This window comes from Lutjanus erythropterus, chromosome 7 (genome assembly GCF_056507025.1).
Source record: "Lutjanus erythropterus isolate fLutEry1 chromosome 7, fLutEry1.hap2, whole genome shotgun sequence".
NCBI lineage: Eukaryota > Metazoa > Chordata > Actinopteri > Lutjaniformes > Lutjanidae > Lutjanus > Lutjanus erythropterus.
This window is the reverse complement of record NC_139323.1, coordinates 29,721,254-29,735,747: the sequence shown is the minus strand read 5'-3', so window position 1 is coordinate 29,735,747 and position 14,494 is coordinate 29,721,254. Positions and strand designations below refer to the sequence as shown.

Here is a 14,494-nt window from a genome sequence, read left to right as displayed (position 1 = left end):
AAAACAAAAAAAAACTAAAACTAAACTAAAATTAAACATTTTTAACCAATAAAAACTAAACTGAAACTGAAAGTAACTGACTACTAATGAAAAATACAACTATAATATTATTTCACATAAATAAAAAATGTATTTAGGGGAGTAGTATTGCTTTTCATACATAATTTCCATTCATATTTATGCTCCTCATGGACTTCTGCTGTTTTGACGCACCAAAAGTTTGCACACCTAGCTAACACTGAATTCCTGCTGTATTTTTTACATAATTTATACCTTTTTAAATATATTCTAGTGTTTTAATCATTCTGTATCTTGCTACCAGTAATTAAACTGAATATTATATCAGGGTTTATAAAGTTTGACCCTCTCATCTTTTACACTCTTCTCACCTCCTCTCTTTTGTGGTCAAGGTGAGAATCTCTGTGCACAGCTGGAACAGACTCCTTTCTTCTGCACACAAATAATTCAACACCTCCTGCGCGCGTGCGTGTGTGTGTGTGTACATATGTTTACACTCACTGAGTGTGTGAGCTGGGTGCACAATATATTGCTGATTAATGCAGTCTGTGTTACTTTCCCTCACCTAAAACCACATAAACAGGTGTTTTCTTTTTCAATCATCACCTCACCTCAGAGCTATGCAGTTCCATACATTTACACCTGGGAGGTGCCCACTGCAGCCAAGATCTTCAACTAAAAGTGCAGCAGGTGGCAATTAAGTGCCTCGCTGAACACCACCTCAGCAGTACTTGCTGAGATCGGACTATTTCATGTTCTCTTTCCGAGCTAGCCCCGGGATTGAAGCTGAAATTCAGCCCCTAAGCCTGCCCCTCCGGTGTGTTTATGTGTGTGTGCGTGTGTGTTTGTGTGACTTACAAAAGAGAAGTCTGGTGCATTTTGGCACAGCAGTCTGGGGAAGACAGCCTGTCTCTGGACGCGCTCCTCGTCCTCAAACACATTGCCGTACATGAAGCCATTCAGCATGGTGGAGTGGGCATGAACATCAATGTAGAACTCCAAACTAACTCTCTGATGGAGGAAGAGAGGGACGGAGGCAGTGAAAGAGAACAGAGGGACAGAGAGACAGACAGAAGATAAAAAACAGCAGGTTAGTGGGGAAGATGGGATATTTTTCTGTCAGTGTGAGCAACAATTCACACCAGTTTGCCCACTGGGATTAAGGTAAGGCTGTTCTTTGCTCTGGGGACGCTGTGCTGGCTGTCACCGTTGGGACGACTACAAACCCTCCAGACACTGTGGACTGAAAGGACTCAACCACCCACACATAACTTCAATCTGACTGTCCTTCTGAAGGACACACCTACAGTTTGTACACAGATGAATATGATGTGAAGACATACACGCTCTCTCATATGTATGTCATAGATTCATCACACACTCCATATGTATCTATCAGGTTAATATTGACTTCACATGGAGTGTGTAATGTCTTTTCTCTCCAGTACACATTGTGTAAAATGGATTTGATAAGATCTGTTTCTCTGCTTCACTCTGTTATCATTCAATTTATACACACATGCGCATGCACAGACTTTCATCTTGTGATACAAATAGGGATCTTCCACTGATTTGACTTATTCTCTAACTATAACCCTCACTATGACATGTCTCTAGATGCAGGACTATCACAGTCCTGGATGACTGAAGCACCCATTTCAGGTATCTAATTTAATACTCATAAAGGATGCAGTTTGAGAGATTTGATGTGATTATCATACATATGTAAAGTAGAAAAAAATGCAACTTTCGCTGATGGAGTGGGCTTGAATTCCATTAAACTCAACAGAGCAAAGATGGCTGTGTGCTATAAGGGTGGCTGGAAGCTATGCATATTTTAATGATTACATACTACATACTAAAGTATGTGTTGAGTATGTAGTGTCAGTGTGTATCAAGTACACTGATAGGTTTTGAGTTTGCTGTGAATGTAACACGCAAAAATGGCAACTGATAAATGTCTCTTTTCAGAAATTATGACCCGGTTGCTCAAAATATCCACAGATTTTGTTGTGAGCAGTTACATGTAGGAACTACTTTCTTTCTGCTGTAGAACTGACCTGAAATACTTTAGAATCTACCAGAAAAATTAACTTAACAACCAAATCACAGAGCTTTTTATTTCTCTTTGAATGGAGCAGCAGAGGCAACATGATTTTAATTGATCTGTGATCTTGCTGTACATTCCAATTCACAGTCCAGCCTAAAAAAAAAGCTGGCATATTCCTTTATGCCAACACTAAACCTTCAACTTAAAGCAGACAGGATGTGAAGACCAACAAAAATGACCTCACACGGGAAAAATCTCCTCATTTCAGTGGTCTTAAAAGGGTTCTGACAAGGGCAGAAACCCATACACACACACATACACACTCACACACACCTTCTGACCCTTAACTCAGGAGCAGCACCAACCAGCAGCATCCCTCCTCTCTGCCTCCTCTCTATCTCAAAACTCTATTCTCCTTCTCCTGGTTTTATCCTTCCCCACTTCTTCTTCCTCCTCTTTATCTCCCTCCCTTCCTCCCTCCCTGTTCATTACACATTCAGCACCACACCTTGTTCCCTGTGGGTCGTAAAGAGGAGGAGAGGAAGGGAAGAATGAGAGGATGGAAAAAGAGGGAGAGGGAGAGATAGTGGGAGGTGAAGGGGAAGGAGGGAGGGAGGGAGAGAGGGAGAGAGGGAACAACAAAGACGGACAAAAGACAAAGAGAGAAAACGATGCATATGGGTTTGTGACTGTGTGTGTGTGAGGAGACAGAGGGGGGCAGGGAAGAGCAAACAGAAAAACATATAGAGATGAGGGTGCAAAGAGAGGAAATAAGTACATAAAGACAAACAGAGAGATGGAGAAAAAGAGAGAAAAGACAGAGAGAGATAGGCGGAGACATAGAGATGTGTGTAGAGAGGTGTAGAGAGATTGACAGAGAGAGGGGGAAGCGGTGCTTGGGCGGCCCGGGCGACGCAGTGTGCCTGTGTTTGAAATTCCGCTCACAGCCAAAGCAATTTCCTGGCGGTGGCTGTGCTGTCAGCTGCTTGGCTGGCTGGCGGTGAAATATGGTGGCTGGGAGTCAGCCGCTAGCAGCCCCCGACAACCTGATGGATGGAGCCCCAGAGGAGAGGAGCAGCAGCAGGAGAAGGTGGTGGAGGAGGAGGAGGAGGAGGAGGAGGAGGAGGAGGAGGAGGAGGAGGAGGAGGACGGGGGTGGTGGAAGAGGACAGTGGGAGGGAGGGAGGACGGAGGGAGGGAGGGAGAAACAACAGAAAAACAAAACACAAAAAAAGAACAAGAGAGGGGGGGGCTAAATGCAGCCAACTGAGCAGCGGTGGTGACGGGACGTAGACAGAGGGAGAAATATATAGAGAGATGTAAAGGGAGATACACTCTTAGAAATAAGGGTTCTTTCTGATGGACTGAGGTTCTACCCAAAAACAGTTGCTTCTAAAGAACCCTTTTTTTTGAAGAATGAGTTCCTCAGGATTGGATCGGACTGTTGAAATCCTTGAAGAACTCTTTCATCAAGGGTTCTTCAAGGGTTTTTTTGTACCACAACATAAAACAGCTCTAGGTGGAACATCCTGGCTGGGTTCTGGATAAAACCCTTGGAATTTAAAAGGGTTTTCTGTACAACCACCTGAGGGGTTCTATAAAAAAACCCCTGAAATATAAACAGAACCTCCATAGTGGGTTCTAGATAAAACCCTTGGAATATACAAAGATTTTTGGTAGAACCCCCTTAGTGGACTCCAGATAATAACCTTGCAACATAAAAGGGTTCTCTGTATAACCCCTTGTGTGTGTTCTATATAAAACCCTTGGAATATTGACAGCTCTCTGCAGGTTCTAGAGAGCACCTTTATTTCTAAGAGTGTAGGGGGTTGAAAAGAAAGAGGGGAATGACAGGTGAAGAATCAGAGAAGACGGAGGGTGGAGGGAGCTCCAGCTAACCAGCCGGCGTCTAGACGAGGGACATGAGCCCAATAATCACCTGAGTCTGTCCCCTCTGGAGGAGATGGAGAATGGGAGGAGCGAGAAGAATAAAAGGAGGAGGAGACAGAGTGGCAGACTGACTATAACAGAGAGGTTAACTGGCTGTACAAGGAATCCCTCAGTGGGATTCAATTTGAATTTTACTTATATTCACTCTGTTTAAACTAATTATTCAGCATCCCAAGATCACAATGAGCTGTATACTCTACATGGACAAAAGTATGTGGACATGTATAAGACTGTAATAATCTCCTCTCTTCCGGACATGCCTGATTTTGGAGCTTGGCTGCAGGGATCTGCTGGTATGAACCCAGAAGAGAATTTATGGGGTCAGACACTGATTTTGGCCAGTGTTTGATGGGGCTGAGGTCAGAGCTCAGTGCAGGCTGAACTGATTGATCAATTAATGGATTAGTCGACTGAAAATGAAATTAATCTACTGCTGTTCTTTGATGAACTGTTTAAATACTGTTTTTGATGTCTCACACATTGAAGCAATGGCTGGTGTAGTGTCTGAATCAGTAATTAAACCTGAGAAAAGTCGCCACAATTCATTTCAATGGACTCTGAGCACATTTCATAGTTCTTTATCACTGCCATATCATACAAAGTGAGGTGTTGAAGACTAAAGAAACAAACACAGGAAGCTGAAACAATCGGTCACTTAATCTGCAGTAATTTTGATAATTAAAAATGGATTTGAATTTTTGAGCAAATCCCCTTAAAGTCCAGCATTCCAGCTTCACAAATGTGAATTTTGTTAATATTGATTCCTTTCAGTCTGTGATATTAAACTTTGTCTCTTTAGGTGTTTGACTGCTGGAAAAGAAGACATTTTAAGACATCACATGTGACTGCGGGAAATTTTGATGGGTGTTTTTTACTTTTTTATACATATATACTCAATTTATATTGCCTAAAAGATTAACTGATTGAAGATACTATGTGAAGCAACTTACATATATGAATCACTTTGTATTGCCAATGTATGAAGGATTGTTATGCAACTTTGAAAATGAGACGTTGTCCAACTTTCTGCATTGCCTATAACAGCCTGTGATGTGATTTCTTTACAAAGTAATTGTTTTTTTTTTCATGAAAAAAACAAAAGATGTGACTTTTATGCACGCTCCTGAGTGCCTACCCAACACTAGCTAAGAAATAGAGTCCGCTGACATCAACAAATGACCAGCACCCACCACGACAACGTCTAACAAAATGATATTGGTCAACCAAGTTCTGTCTCCTGTTTCAGCTGATACCCAGGATCCTCGCTCACGTCTACAGAACGCAATAACCCACTCGAGCAACAGGATGCTGACGACAGTTCACTAAACAGCCACTGGTGTCATTATTAACAAGGATTTTCTGAAAAAAAGTAGTAGGCGATAATGAAAAGAATTGTTTGTCGCAGCTCTATCGTGTAACACTGACATGTTGAAACTGGAAAAGTTCGTCCTCAAACTGTGATCACAATGTTGGCAGCAAACTAAACACTTGTCTAAAACATGATTGTATGCTTAAACCATGATACAGCACGTAAATGGCTAAAAATGTATGGTATATATGGCCATGTCACAGATTTATGTGTATCGTGTTTGGCCATATGTATGAAAAACAGCATCCAAGTCCACTGAGGGGCAAACATAGACTCAGTCACATTAATAAGTAAAGAATGCAAACAAGTTCATGTGGATATTCATCTTCATGAAGTGAAAGAAAAATAGATCATGTGGTACAAATGCAGAGAGAACACAAACAGAAAGAAGGTGAAGGACCTAAAGCCACATCCTGTTTGTACAGCGAGAAGACACAGACCAAATTCCGTTCAATTTAGTCTGTCCCTGTCCTGATTCTAACTGAGAGGGTTTCTCCTTCACTGCGTCATGTGAAGGACAGCAGAAGAAGAGCAGCAGAAACCGTAGTAAGAGCCATGGAGCCCACACAATGTCATGTCCAGGCTTACTACAATACTCAGTTAATGCCCTGTCAATCAAACTGAGACGCTTCTGAAGGCCCCACCACTGTGATTGATGCTTCAATTAACAACCCGCTCTGACCTCCAGAATTGTTCATTTGAAATTGTAATTAAGCAATTAGGGGCAATTAAGAAACAGAGACTGCCGAATGAAAGTCAGAAGACAATTTGAGAGAGTGAGGGAGAGAAACAGAGGGGGGAGAGCGAGCTGTCCAAATTAAACCTCTCAGAGAGAAACAAAAGCCCCATCTCGCTGCAGAAACTCCAGGGAACTCTCAACTTGTGGTGAACTTGCAGCGGCCGCAAACAGTTTAGTGTAAAACCTAGAAGGTCAAACGAATGAATTTTGTCAGACAAGTACTTATCTCCTGCATATTAATTAGAGCGGGGTGTGGGGGGGTGCTGTGAGGGCTGTAAATGCCGGGCTTATCTTTACATGGAAAGGAAAAAGAGCTGATTGAAGCAGGATTACAAGCTCCTGAATAAAGCTCTTGGCATCAGCAGTATACCTTTTGAGGAGAAGGGAAACTGCTGCTTGTTCAAGAGAAGAAAGTTGAACTTAGTCACCATGTAATGCATATTATCCAACATTTAAATATCACCTATAATACCTGTGGGAGGATTGACATAATTTTCTCCATGTGCAGGATACAACTGGGCTTTAAAGTCAGAAGCAGTATCCCGGAGGTCAGAAAGTAGGCAGAGGTCTCACTCGAAATTTCTCGTCATTTTCACAACAGTTGGTCCTTGATTTCAGAGACAGACAAAACCAGACTTCTTATTTCTGGCCAGGTACTGCTGATCTTGTTGTAAACTGTCATTATGAGCTGTTATAGCTACTTTAGTGAACTTAAGCTTCACATGTTGGTTTAAAATGCTGCCTACAACAGACTTTTTCATGTTTGCAGCTGACTGATTTTAAAGCATACCTGATGCATACTTGATGACTGCATACATGATACTGTGCTAAAAATACTGAAGCTAAAGCTCCTTTCCCAGTCAAAATGTCAGCATCCTCAGCAGTTGATGATCCATGGAAATAACAGGAACAGGAAATAAACAGCCCATTCTTGTATTGTAGTGGAGAGCCACTTAATCTAAGTACAAGAAGAAAAATTCAAGATCAGGCTGGTATTTTATTCAAACATAATGCTACTTTAGCTATTGAGCTTACATACTTGGGCAAGCAAGACAGAGATTAGATTTATGCTTTATTGATCGTTCGTACTTTCATACTGTTTAACTTAATGTTACAAGTGAAAAAGCTTTGGGGACAGGGAATAGCCAAGGTTTCTGGCAAACATAATGCAAATAGATAAAGAGAATGGCTGGGGTCAGTGGAGTGTAAACTACACCTACTTCAACAGGGTGGGGAAGTGGGGATATCCCAGAAAACATGGCCATACTAACTGTGAATGTGACGCCTTTTTCACAAAATAATAGTAGTATGAAATAATACTACTGGCCTTGGAAGCAACACTGGGATAGGTAATTACTATTACTGAATGTAGTACACTAGTGAACTGTAAATTTGCAACTCACGTTAGAGCAGACAAACATATTATTTATGAATTTCTCACACCTTTGCACTTGTTTTGGTTTGGGAGAGGACTGAAAAAACAAACCACCACCCAAACTCGTAGAGGGAAAGTTTGTTTTACTCTCACCTGTAGCGCTTTTTATCCATCTGGATTGTTTTGGTGTGAGTTGCCAAGTTTTGGAGATATCAGCCATAGAGATGTCTGCTTTCTCTCAAATATAATGGAACTAGACGGCACTCTGCTTGTGGTGCTCAAAGCACCAAAAAATTTGAAAAAACTCAAAAGCAATGTCTCTTTCCAAAAATCATGACTTGGTTACTCAAAATAATCCACAGACCTTGTTATAAGCAGTTTCACGTAGGAACTATTTTCTTTGTACCTAACTACAACCAACTACCATATGACAGTGCAGCAGGATGCAATCAGTGAAGACATCCTGCACTGTCACAAGCATGAGTCTCTCGTCCATGAGTCAACTCACGCTTCCTTCTGCACACTGATACAGTTGGAAGAAAATAGCACCACACTGTTCCAATATACAGAAATTGACAGAAGGCAAACATCTCTATAGATGATATCTTGTGTAAGTGGCAGCTTACACCAAAACAATCTAGATGGATAAATAGCATTAGAGGTTCATTTTGGGGGTAAACTGTCCCTTGGATAGACAAATATATTGATCAAATAACTATTAGATATGGTTGCTAAGCTATGATTGCTGTCTAGGGGAGGAATTTACTTTTGTTAGAATTTAATTTCCAAGGTGATTTCAAAAGTAATCGTCTATTCCAGTGGAGCCACTTCGGTGTGAACTTATGGATCCATGTGAGCATCAAATATTCACACTGAGTCAAACTTTCTCACACAAATGATGTAAAGAAACACCATCATATCACTTAGGCTACACACTGTAAAACTCAAACATTTCATTAGTTAGAGAAGCCAATTCAGGTCATGGGGGCACATGGTCAGTGACCCTCTAATGATGTAGCAATGACAGAACATGGCAGATGGCATGACCTGCTTCATGGACGAGAGTAAATGACACAAAACTCTGCCTCCGTCTGTCTCCGTGTCTCTTCTTTTTCTCCCCCTCCCTCTCTCCTTCCCCCTGTCCCTCTCAGTCTGTACTGTGTTCTCAAATTGATGGCGGTATTTGTCTGTTTATGAACACAGAGGTGACTTGTAATCAGCCTGAACGGGCGCAGGCAGCCCTCTGCTTCAGGCCTGTTAGTGCCACATAAGCTGCCACATCTGTCGGGAGGTGCCTGCCAGGAGAACAGGGGAAGGAGAGGAGGAAGAGGGTGATAGGTACAGACAAGATGAGGTGAGAAGAAGAGACACCAAATAGGATGAAGAGGGGAAGTGTTGAAAAAATAATTTAAAGTATTATGTAAAAAATTAAGATGAGGTAAAAACCGGGAACTAAGTTGGGAGGAAAGGCATAAAATTGCCAGAGTGAGAGAGCTTCATCTGTATCTTCCTGTGAAAAGTCGACAATTCAGCTTCAAACTGAGGGAGAATAAAGAGAGGGATGATGGAGGGATTGAAACGATGCAGGGATGATGGGGTAAAATTGGCCGTAAATCTCAGAAATGGATCAGAAATGGTTGGCTGACACCAGAGGACAACGCACATACAGAGAGGGGAGAGAGAAGACAGGGAGGCAGAGAAAAAGATACAAAAACACACAAAAAACACACACACACACAGTGTGAGCTTCACATATAAGACAGATCTGATCGTTGAACACAAAAAGGGAGACAGAGAGAGACTGTACTGTAGTGGGGGGCTGTAGGAGTCACAGAAGGAGGGCATCAGAGAGGATTTCAAGGTGCAAAATTCATCTAGGTGCTGTGACAGGACCTAATATATTTGTTTCAGATTGAAAATTAATTTTCTAATATTAAAAAGGTCAAAAAGAAGCCAAGGCAACAATGACCTCTTTGTCATCCTTAACAAATTATCCAAAATGGCAGTGTCAAATTGGTGGGGATATGTCGGCCCGTGATGAATGCTTCTGGTAATCAGCCAATCAAAAAGAATTCTTCTTCGGCTTTTGATAAATGAGCTGGAAAAGCAACGCTTTAGGAAGAAGATGGGTCCATTTGTTTCTTTGGTCTCTTTTCCTTTTTTTCCCCCCTCGCTCTCCATTTCTTTCTTTTCAAAACAAACAACAGGGTAGCTTGGGAACAGATTATAGCTCCTTGCATCACTGCCTCTTTCAGCCATTTTCCCTGCTGACCAATGTTCGGCTGCAGATGGTAAATGATGGAATTTTATGAAACAGCTTGAGCAAGGTTGCCTTCAGATGGATGAAGAACAAGTTTACAGCCAGCTTATGAGCAAATACTCAGTTGTCATTCGCACAATGGCTGAACTTGATCACACCTCTATTTTATAATTCATACTGTTTATTACATGCAAGTTCCCTTTAAAGCTGCATTAAGCAATTTTGGACCAACTGGGGCAGGAAGATGATTTATTATCAGCTCAAAATCTGCTCCTATGGTTTACATGACAGCTGATGAATGTAACCCAGTATTCACTCCACCGACTGCCCCTCTAACTCCTAACACACCAGGCTCTCTTATTTGAATGAGGCTATAATTTTTTATCTTATTATAAAAAACATTTACCCTCACATGGTATAGACTGATACAGCTGGTGCCACTGTTGTCCAATGACTGGTAAAGTGTTAAAATGTTGAAATACTGTTGAATTCTGTGACATATTCCATCATTATGATTGACACAAGCGTAATTCATACATCTCAGCTTATAAAAGAGGTGTAAATGGAGCTTGTTTCTGATCATGGTGTCTGACTGAGTTACAGCAGTTGACAGTGATCTTTGCAATGCAGAAGACTATTCAAAGGATGAAGTTCATGCTATACCGTATCATTTTCATGGTCAGCAAATTTCATGAAAAGACAAAAAACAACAGTTCGTTAGTCAGTCCCTCAATACTTTCCAAGTAGGGGATGATTTTCAGCTGTAGAATAAAACAAATTCAGCGTGCTCCTCTCCTACCCCACGATCCACCTGTCAGCTTTGATTTCGTTTGATCTGAATGGGGAATATTTGTTATCATCATTTCCCAATCTCTCCTTACGGAGGCGGGATGTTTTGATGAGTGATGAATTTACAGCCTCGATGCCAAACTGTAACTGTACAAACTCTGTATTCATATTAATATAACCGTTCCGAGAGAGCTGGCTGATGGGACTTTAAGATACTGATTTTAAAACATCATTTGTTGTTCAGGACATACTTTGCATAAACACGAGTAAATGCAAATGTTCTCAGCGGTGTTGAATTTATATACAAATATTTGTCAAATAAAAGTTTTCAGCCATCAATACCAATGCTGCATAGATTGCTTCCGCTACAAGCTCTGATTTAAATGGCACTTGTCTGGGAAGTTATTGCCCTGAACAGAACAAGGAAGCTATTTTCCCAGCAAAAAGAGAGTGCTCCTGAATTCACAATGATGGAGAATCACTTTGGAGTGACGAGGGTGTCTGTCACAAGAATGGTTGATGGGGTTTCAAACTGAATGGGCTCCTTTGTGCAACGGAGGGCAATGTGACTTTGAATTATGATGCCTGATGCACAGAACTGTGGGTATCTAAAGTGGTAAAGAAGTCATAGTGGTTGACAAAAAGTTGGGGTCAGATTTATGTACAGAAAGGCTCAAAGCAAGTTTGCACTACATCTTGAAGTCAATCAGACTTACTAAAGATCGGAACAGCCAACAAATCATCACTTATTTCCAAGAATACAGAGTTGTTACTCTTGACACTCAAAAAGAAGCACATTTTGAGCGACAGCTGACAATGCACCATAACAATATTATTAGAGTTGTATTATTACAAGGCAATCCTCCAAATCAATGAATTCTCAAGTGGGATGTAACCCAGAGACCCACACTGTCAAAAAAACAACATGACTTCCTTGTTTCTGCTAAAACCAGGATTTTCTGTCAAGATTTATGGTCATCTACAGGGGAAGGCAATACAAGTACAGTACATTTTATGTATTATATTTGAAGATATTGTAAAGCAACAATACACTGACAATGAGACTGTCACACCACAGAAATACGAAAGATTTAAAAAATGCCAAGTACATGAAACTTAGTCTCAAAACCATGAAAAAATTAGCAGTTTTTTCGGCTCTGAAACACTGGTGGTGTGTCTGCCCCTGGCCTGAAACATGGAAGCTACATCTGCCAGCTATATTGGAAATGTCCAGACATGGTTGAACCCGAGAGCCAGAGGACGGTGACAGGATGGTATTTTTTTCCTTCTCTGTCATGTCTTTGGAACTGAAGGGAGCTGAAGTGAACTGCTAGGCTGATTTGGACTGACAGAGTCCCTTAAGATATGTCCATAACTAATGGTTAGAGAGGGTGGGAGGAGGAGGCGATGTAAATAATGTGTCAGTTCGTGGCGCTTATATAGTTTTGGGGGACGATGGCACCGTTTGCCCAAAAAATCCTGTCCACAGGGCTAACTCCATAATTTAGTACCACATAGTTCTCAGTCTTTTCACATGTTTTCAACATGTTCAACATTTATAATCAAGTCATACAAATGCAGCCACCTTGAATATCCTCTTGATAGGGCCCAGGCCAGTCCTGGACAGGTCCCTGCTGTGACCTTGCAGGTAGTAATACCCTCATAATACCCAGAAAACCAGTTGCAATGGGTCATCTATCCACCAGGAGGAGCAGTGATTATGGAAGCTGAAGCAGTTTACTTCACCTGAAACCAGCTGTTCTTACTGTATGAAAAGTCTACACCAGGCATGTCCAAACTGTTCCATAAAGGGCCGAGTGGCTGCAGGTTTTTGATCCAACCAGTCTACAGCACACCTGATTCGACTAATCAGCTGTTTGAAGACTGAAATCAGGTGATTAAATGAGTCGAGCCTGGTGTGCTCCGGCTTGGTAGGAATGAAAACCTGCAGCCACTCGGCCCTTTATGGAACAGTTTGGACATGCCTGGTCTACACTATATGATGTGTAGAGGAAGTGTGGTTCCCTCACAGAGCATGTTTAATAATTAATAAATGCTTCAGGTTTTTGTTATTTAATAGAACTGCATGAGAATTAGAATAATATGACTGGGAAATGAATGACATACAGTAAGAAAAAACTGTGTGTCACTCGTCTGACAGGCTAACTATTTGCAGTGTAACCAGGACAAACTCAGAATTTGTTTTTTCTACAGAAAGAGAGAAAAAACTGTCATATACAGCATTACACAAAGTTTCTCCTGACTCAGCAACTCACAACATGGCGTGACTTTTAGTCTGGAGCCATATATGTAATTAGCTGTCCTTATCATATTTGATGTGTATGAGGGAGTGTGCTTCTCAGACAGGACATACTTGGTTATTATCATATCATGAACATGCGATTACACAGAGCTCCTTAGACGACCAAAATGTTCCTCAGGCCTGAGATTTAAATGAACCACCAAGCAAATGCAGATACATAATAAACATATATTTGTAGCTCTATTGTTATTATGGCCAGGGAAAATGCTTTTTTGTTACAAATTTTGAACACAACAAGTACAGTAACAGAAATCTGAGCACTAAGCACTGACACATAATGACAGTCTCATGCCACCATATTTAACTTAAGAGTTAAAGCTGTTACTCCAAGTGGATGCCTACATACAGCTCTAAAGGAATAATATCATCACCTGGATGACTGAGACAACTCCAAGAGACAACAATGACTTCTGTGGTATCTTTTGAACGTTGGGGTTTGTTGTTCTTGAGCTAATCTGTGCCAGAGAAGGATTACTGCAATATGTTGTAAGTGGAGAAACATTGAGTCAATGCAACTCGCCTTTTACAAATTTAACTGTGCTTATCTGGAACAGTCTATTACAATTTATTGTAGCCTAAAGACACTATTAACATTTACTATTTTGTCCTGTTCCTAATGCACTTTTGCAAAGTTAGCAGCAAAAAGCAACAACATAAAAAAGAAAACAGGGCTGCTATTAAAGCTACATTAGCTAGCTTGTGGCCTCCAGCCACCTGCGAACCACCTGTTTGAGTGACTCACTGAATCTCAGAGAACTGTTCTATCTGAATACTATTTCAGGCACATGAATCATATAGAGACTAACATGTTTCTCCAACAAGCGATTGTGAAGGTAACGTATCTGTGTTTGACCCAGACCTTACAGCAAACAAAGACTGTGCTAATGTAAAGGTACAATCAGTAATATTTTAGCGACTATCTACACAATGTGAATTTTCTCAGCTGTTCTCTACATGGCTGCTGAGATATCAGGCTTTATTAAGACTTTCTTATAAACGTTCCAAACTCTCAGGTTCTTTGAACTACCCACCACTTACTTGCAAACTCTAGATTTCAGGCACAACTGTCGGGTACATTATGCAAAATTTTCTTAAAAACTCACAGTGATCTCCCTCTTTAGCTTTTTAAACAAATGACCACACTGGGTTAGCAGCTAGTGATTGGGCCATATATGCTAGTTTAGCCTCAACTGTTCTGCTGTAGCTGCTGCTGATCTCCCGTTAATGAAGTCCTCCAGCAGAGCCCTCCAACCCTGGTAGCCTCATTAGACTCCATGCCCGCTGTGTGAGATGAGCATGAATGGAGGGCAGCAGCACAGGGCCTCCTGGCTGCAGAGTTGGCATTGAAACTGGCATCTGGGAGCCCCAGACATGAGTAGTGTGTCTGATGGGATTAACTGGCTGTGGCGAGAGAGACAGAAGAGGAGAGGTTGCCCAAGCCTCCAAATTAACTCTGCAAGACTGAAGGCAATCACCAGGGAGAAGGAGGGGGTACAGGAGGACAAATGCTGGTGGGATGGTTATCAACACAGAAAGAGAGCGAATGGGGGGCATTTGACCAGCAGGAGTAGACTTAAGAAACATATGGCCCAGTACTGAGTTGACTGGGGACTTCATTTACA

At 41.4% G+C, this 14,494-nt stretch overlaps 1 protein-coding gene across 3 annotated transcripts in view; it reads right to left on the bottom strand.

The window, feature by feature from the left end:
• The window catches only part of agbl4 (AGBL carboxypeptidase 4), a 543,878-nt gene that overhangs the window by 19,691 nt on the left and 509,693 nt on the right, over nt 1–14,494 (bottom strand). For all 3 annotated transcript variants that reach the window (XM_084722272.1, XM_084722271.1, XM_084722273.1), the window contains one exon: nt 877–1,029. In XM_084722272.1, coding sequence (XP_084578398.1) covers nt 877–1,029 — 153 coding nt within the window. The remainder of the gene's footprint in view (nt 1–876; nt 1,030–14,494) is intronic.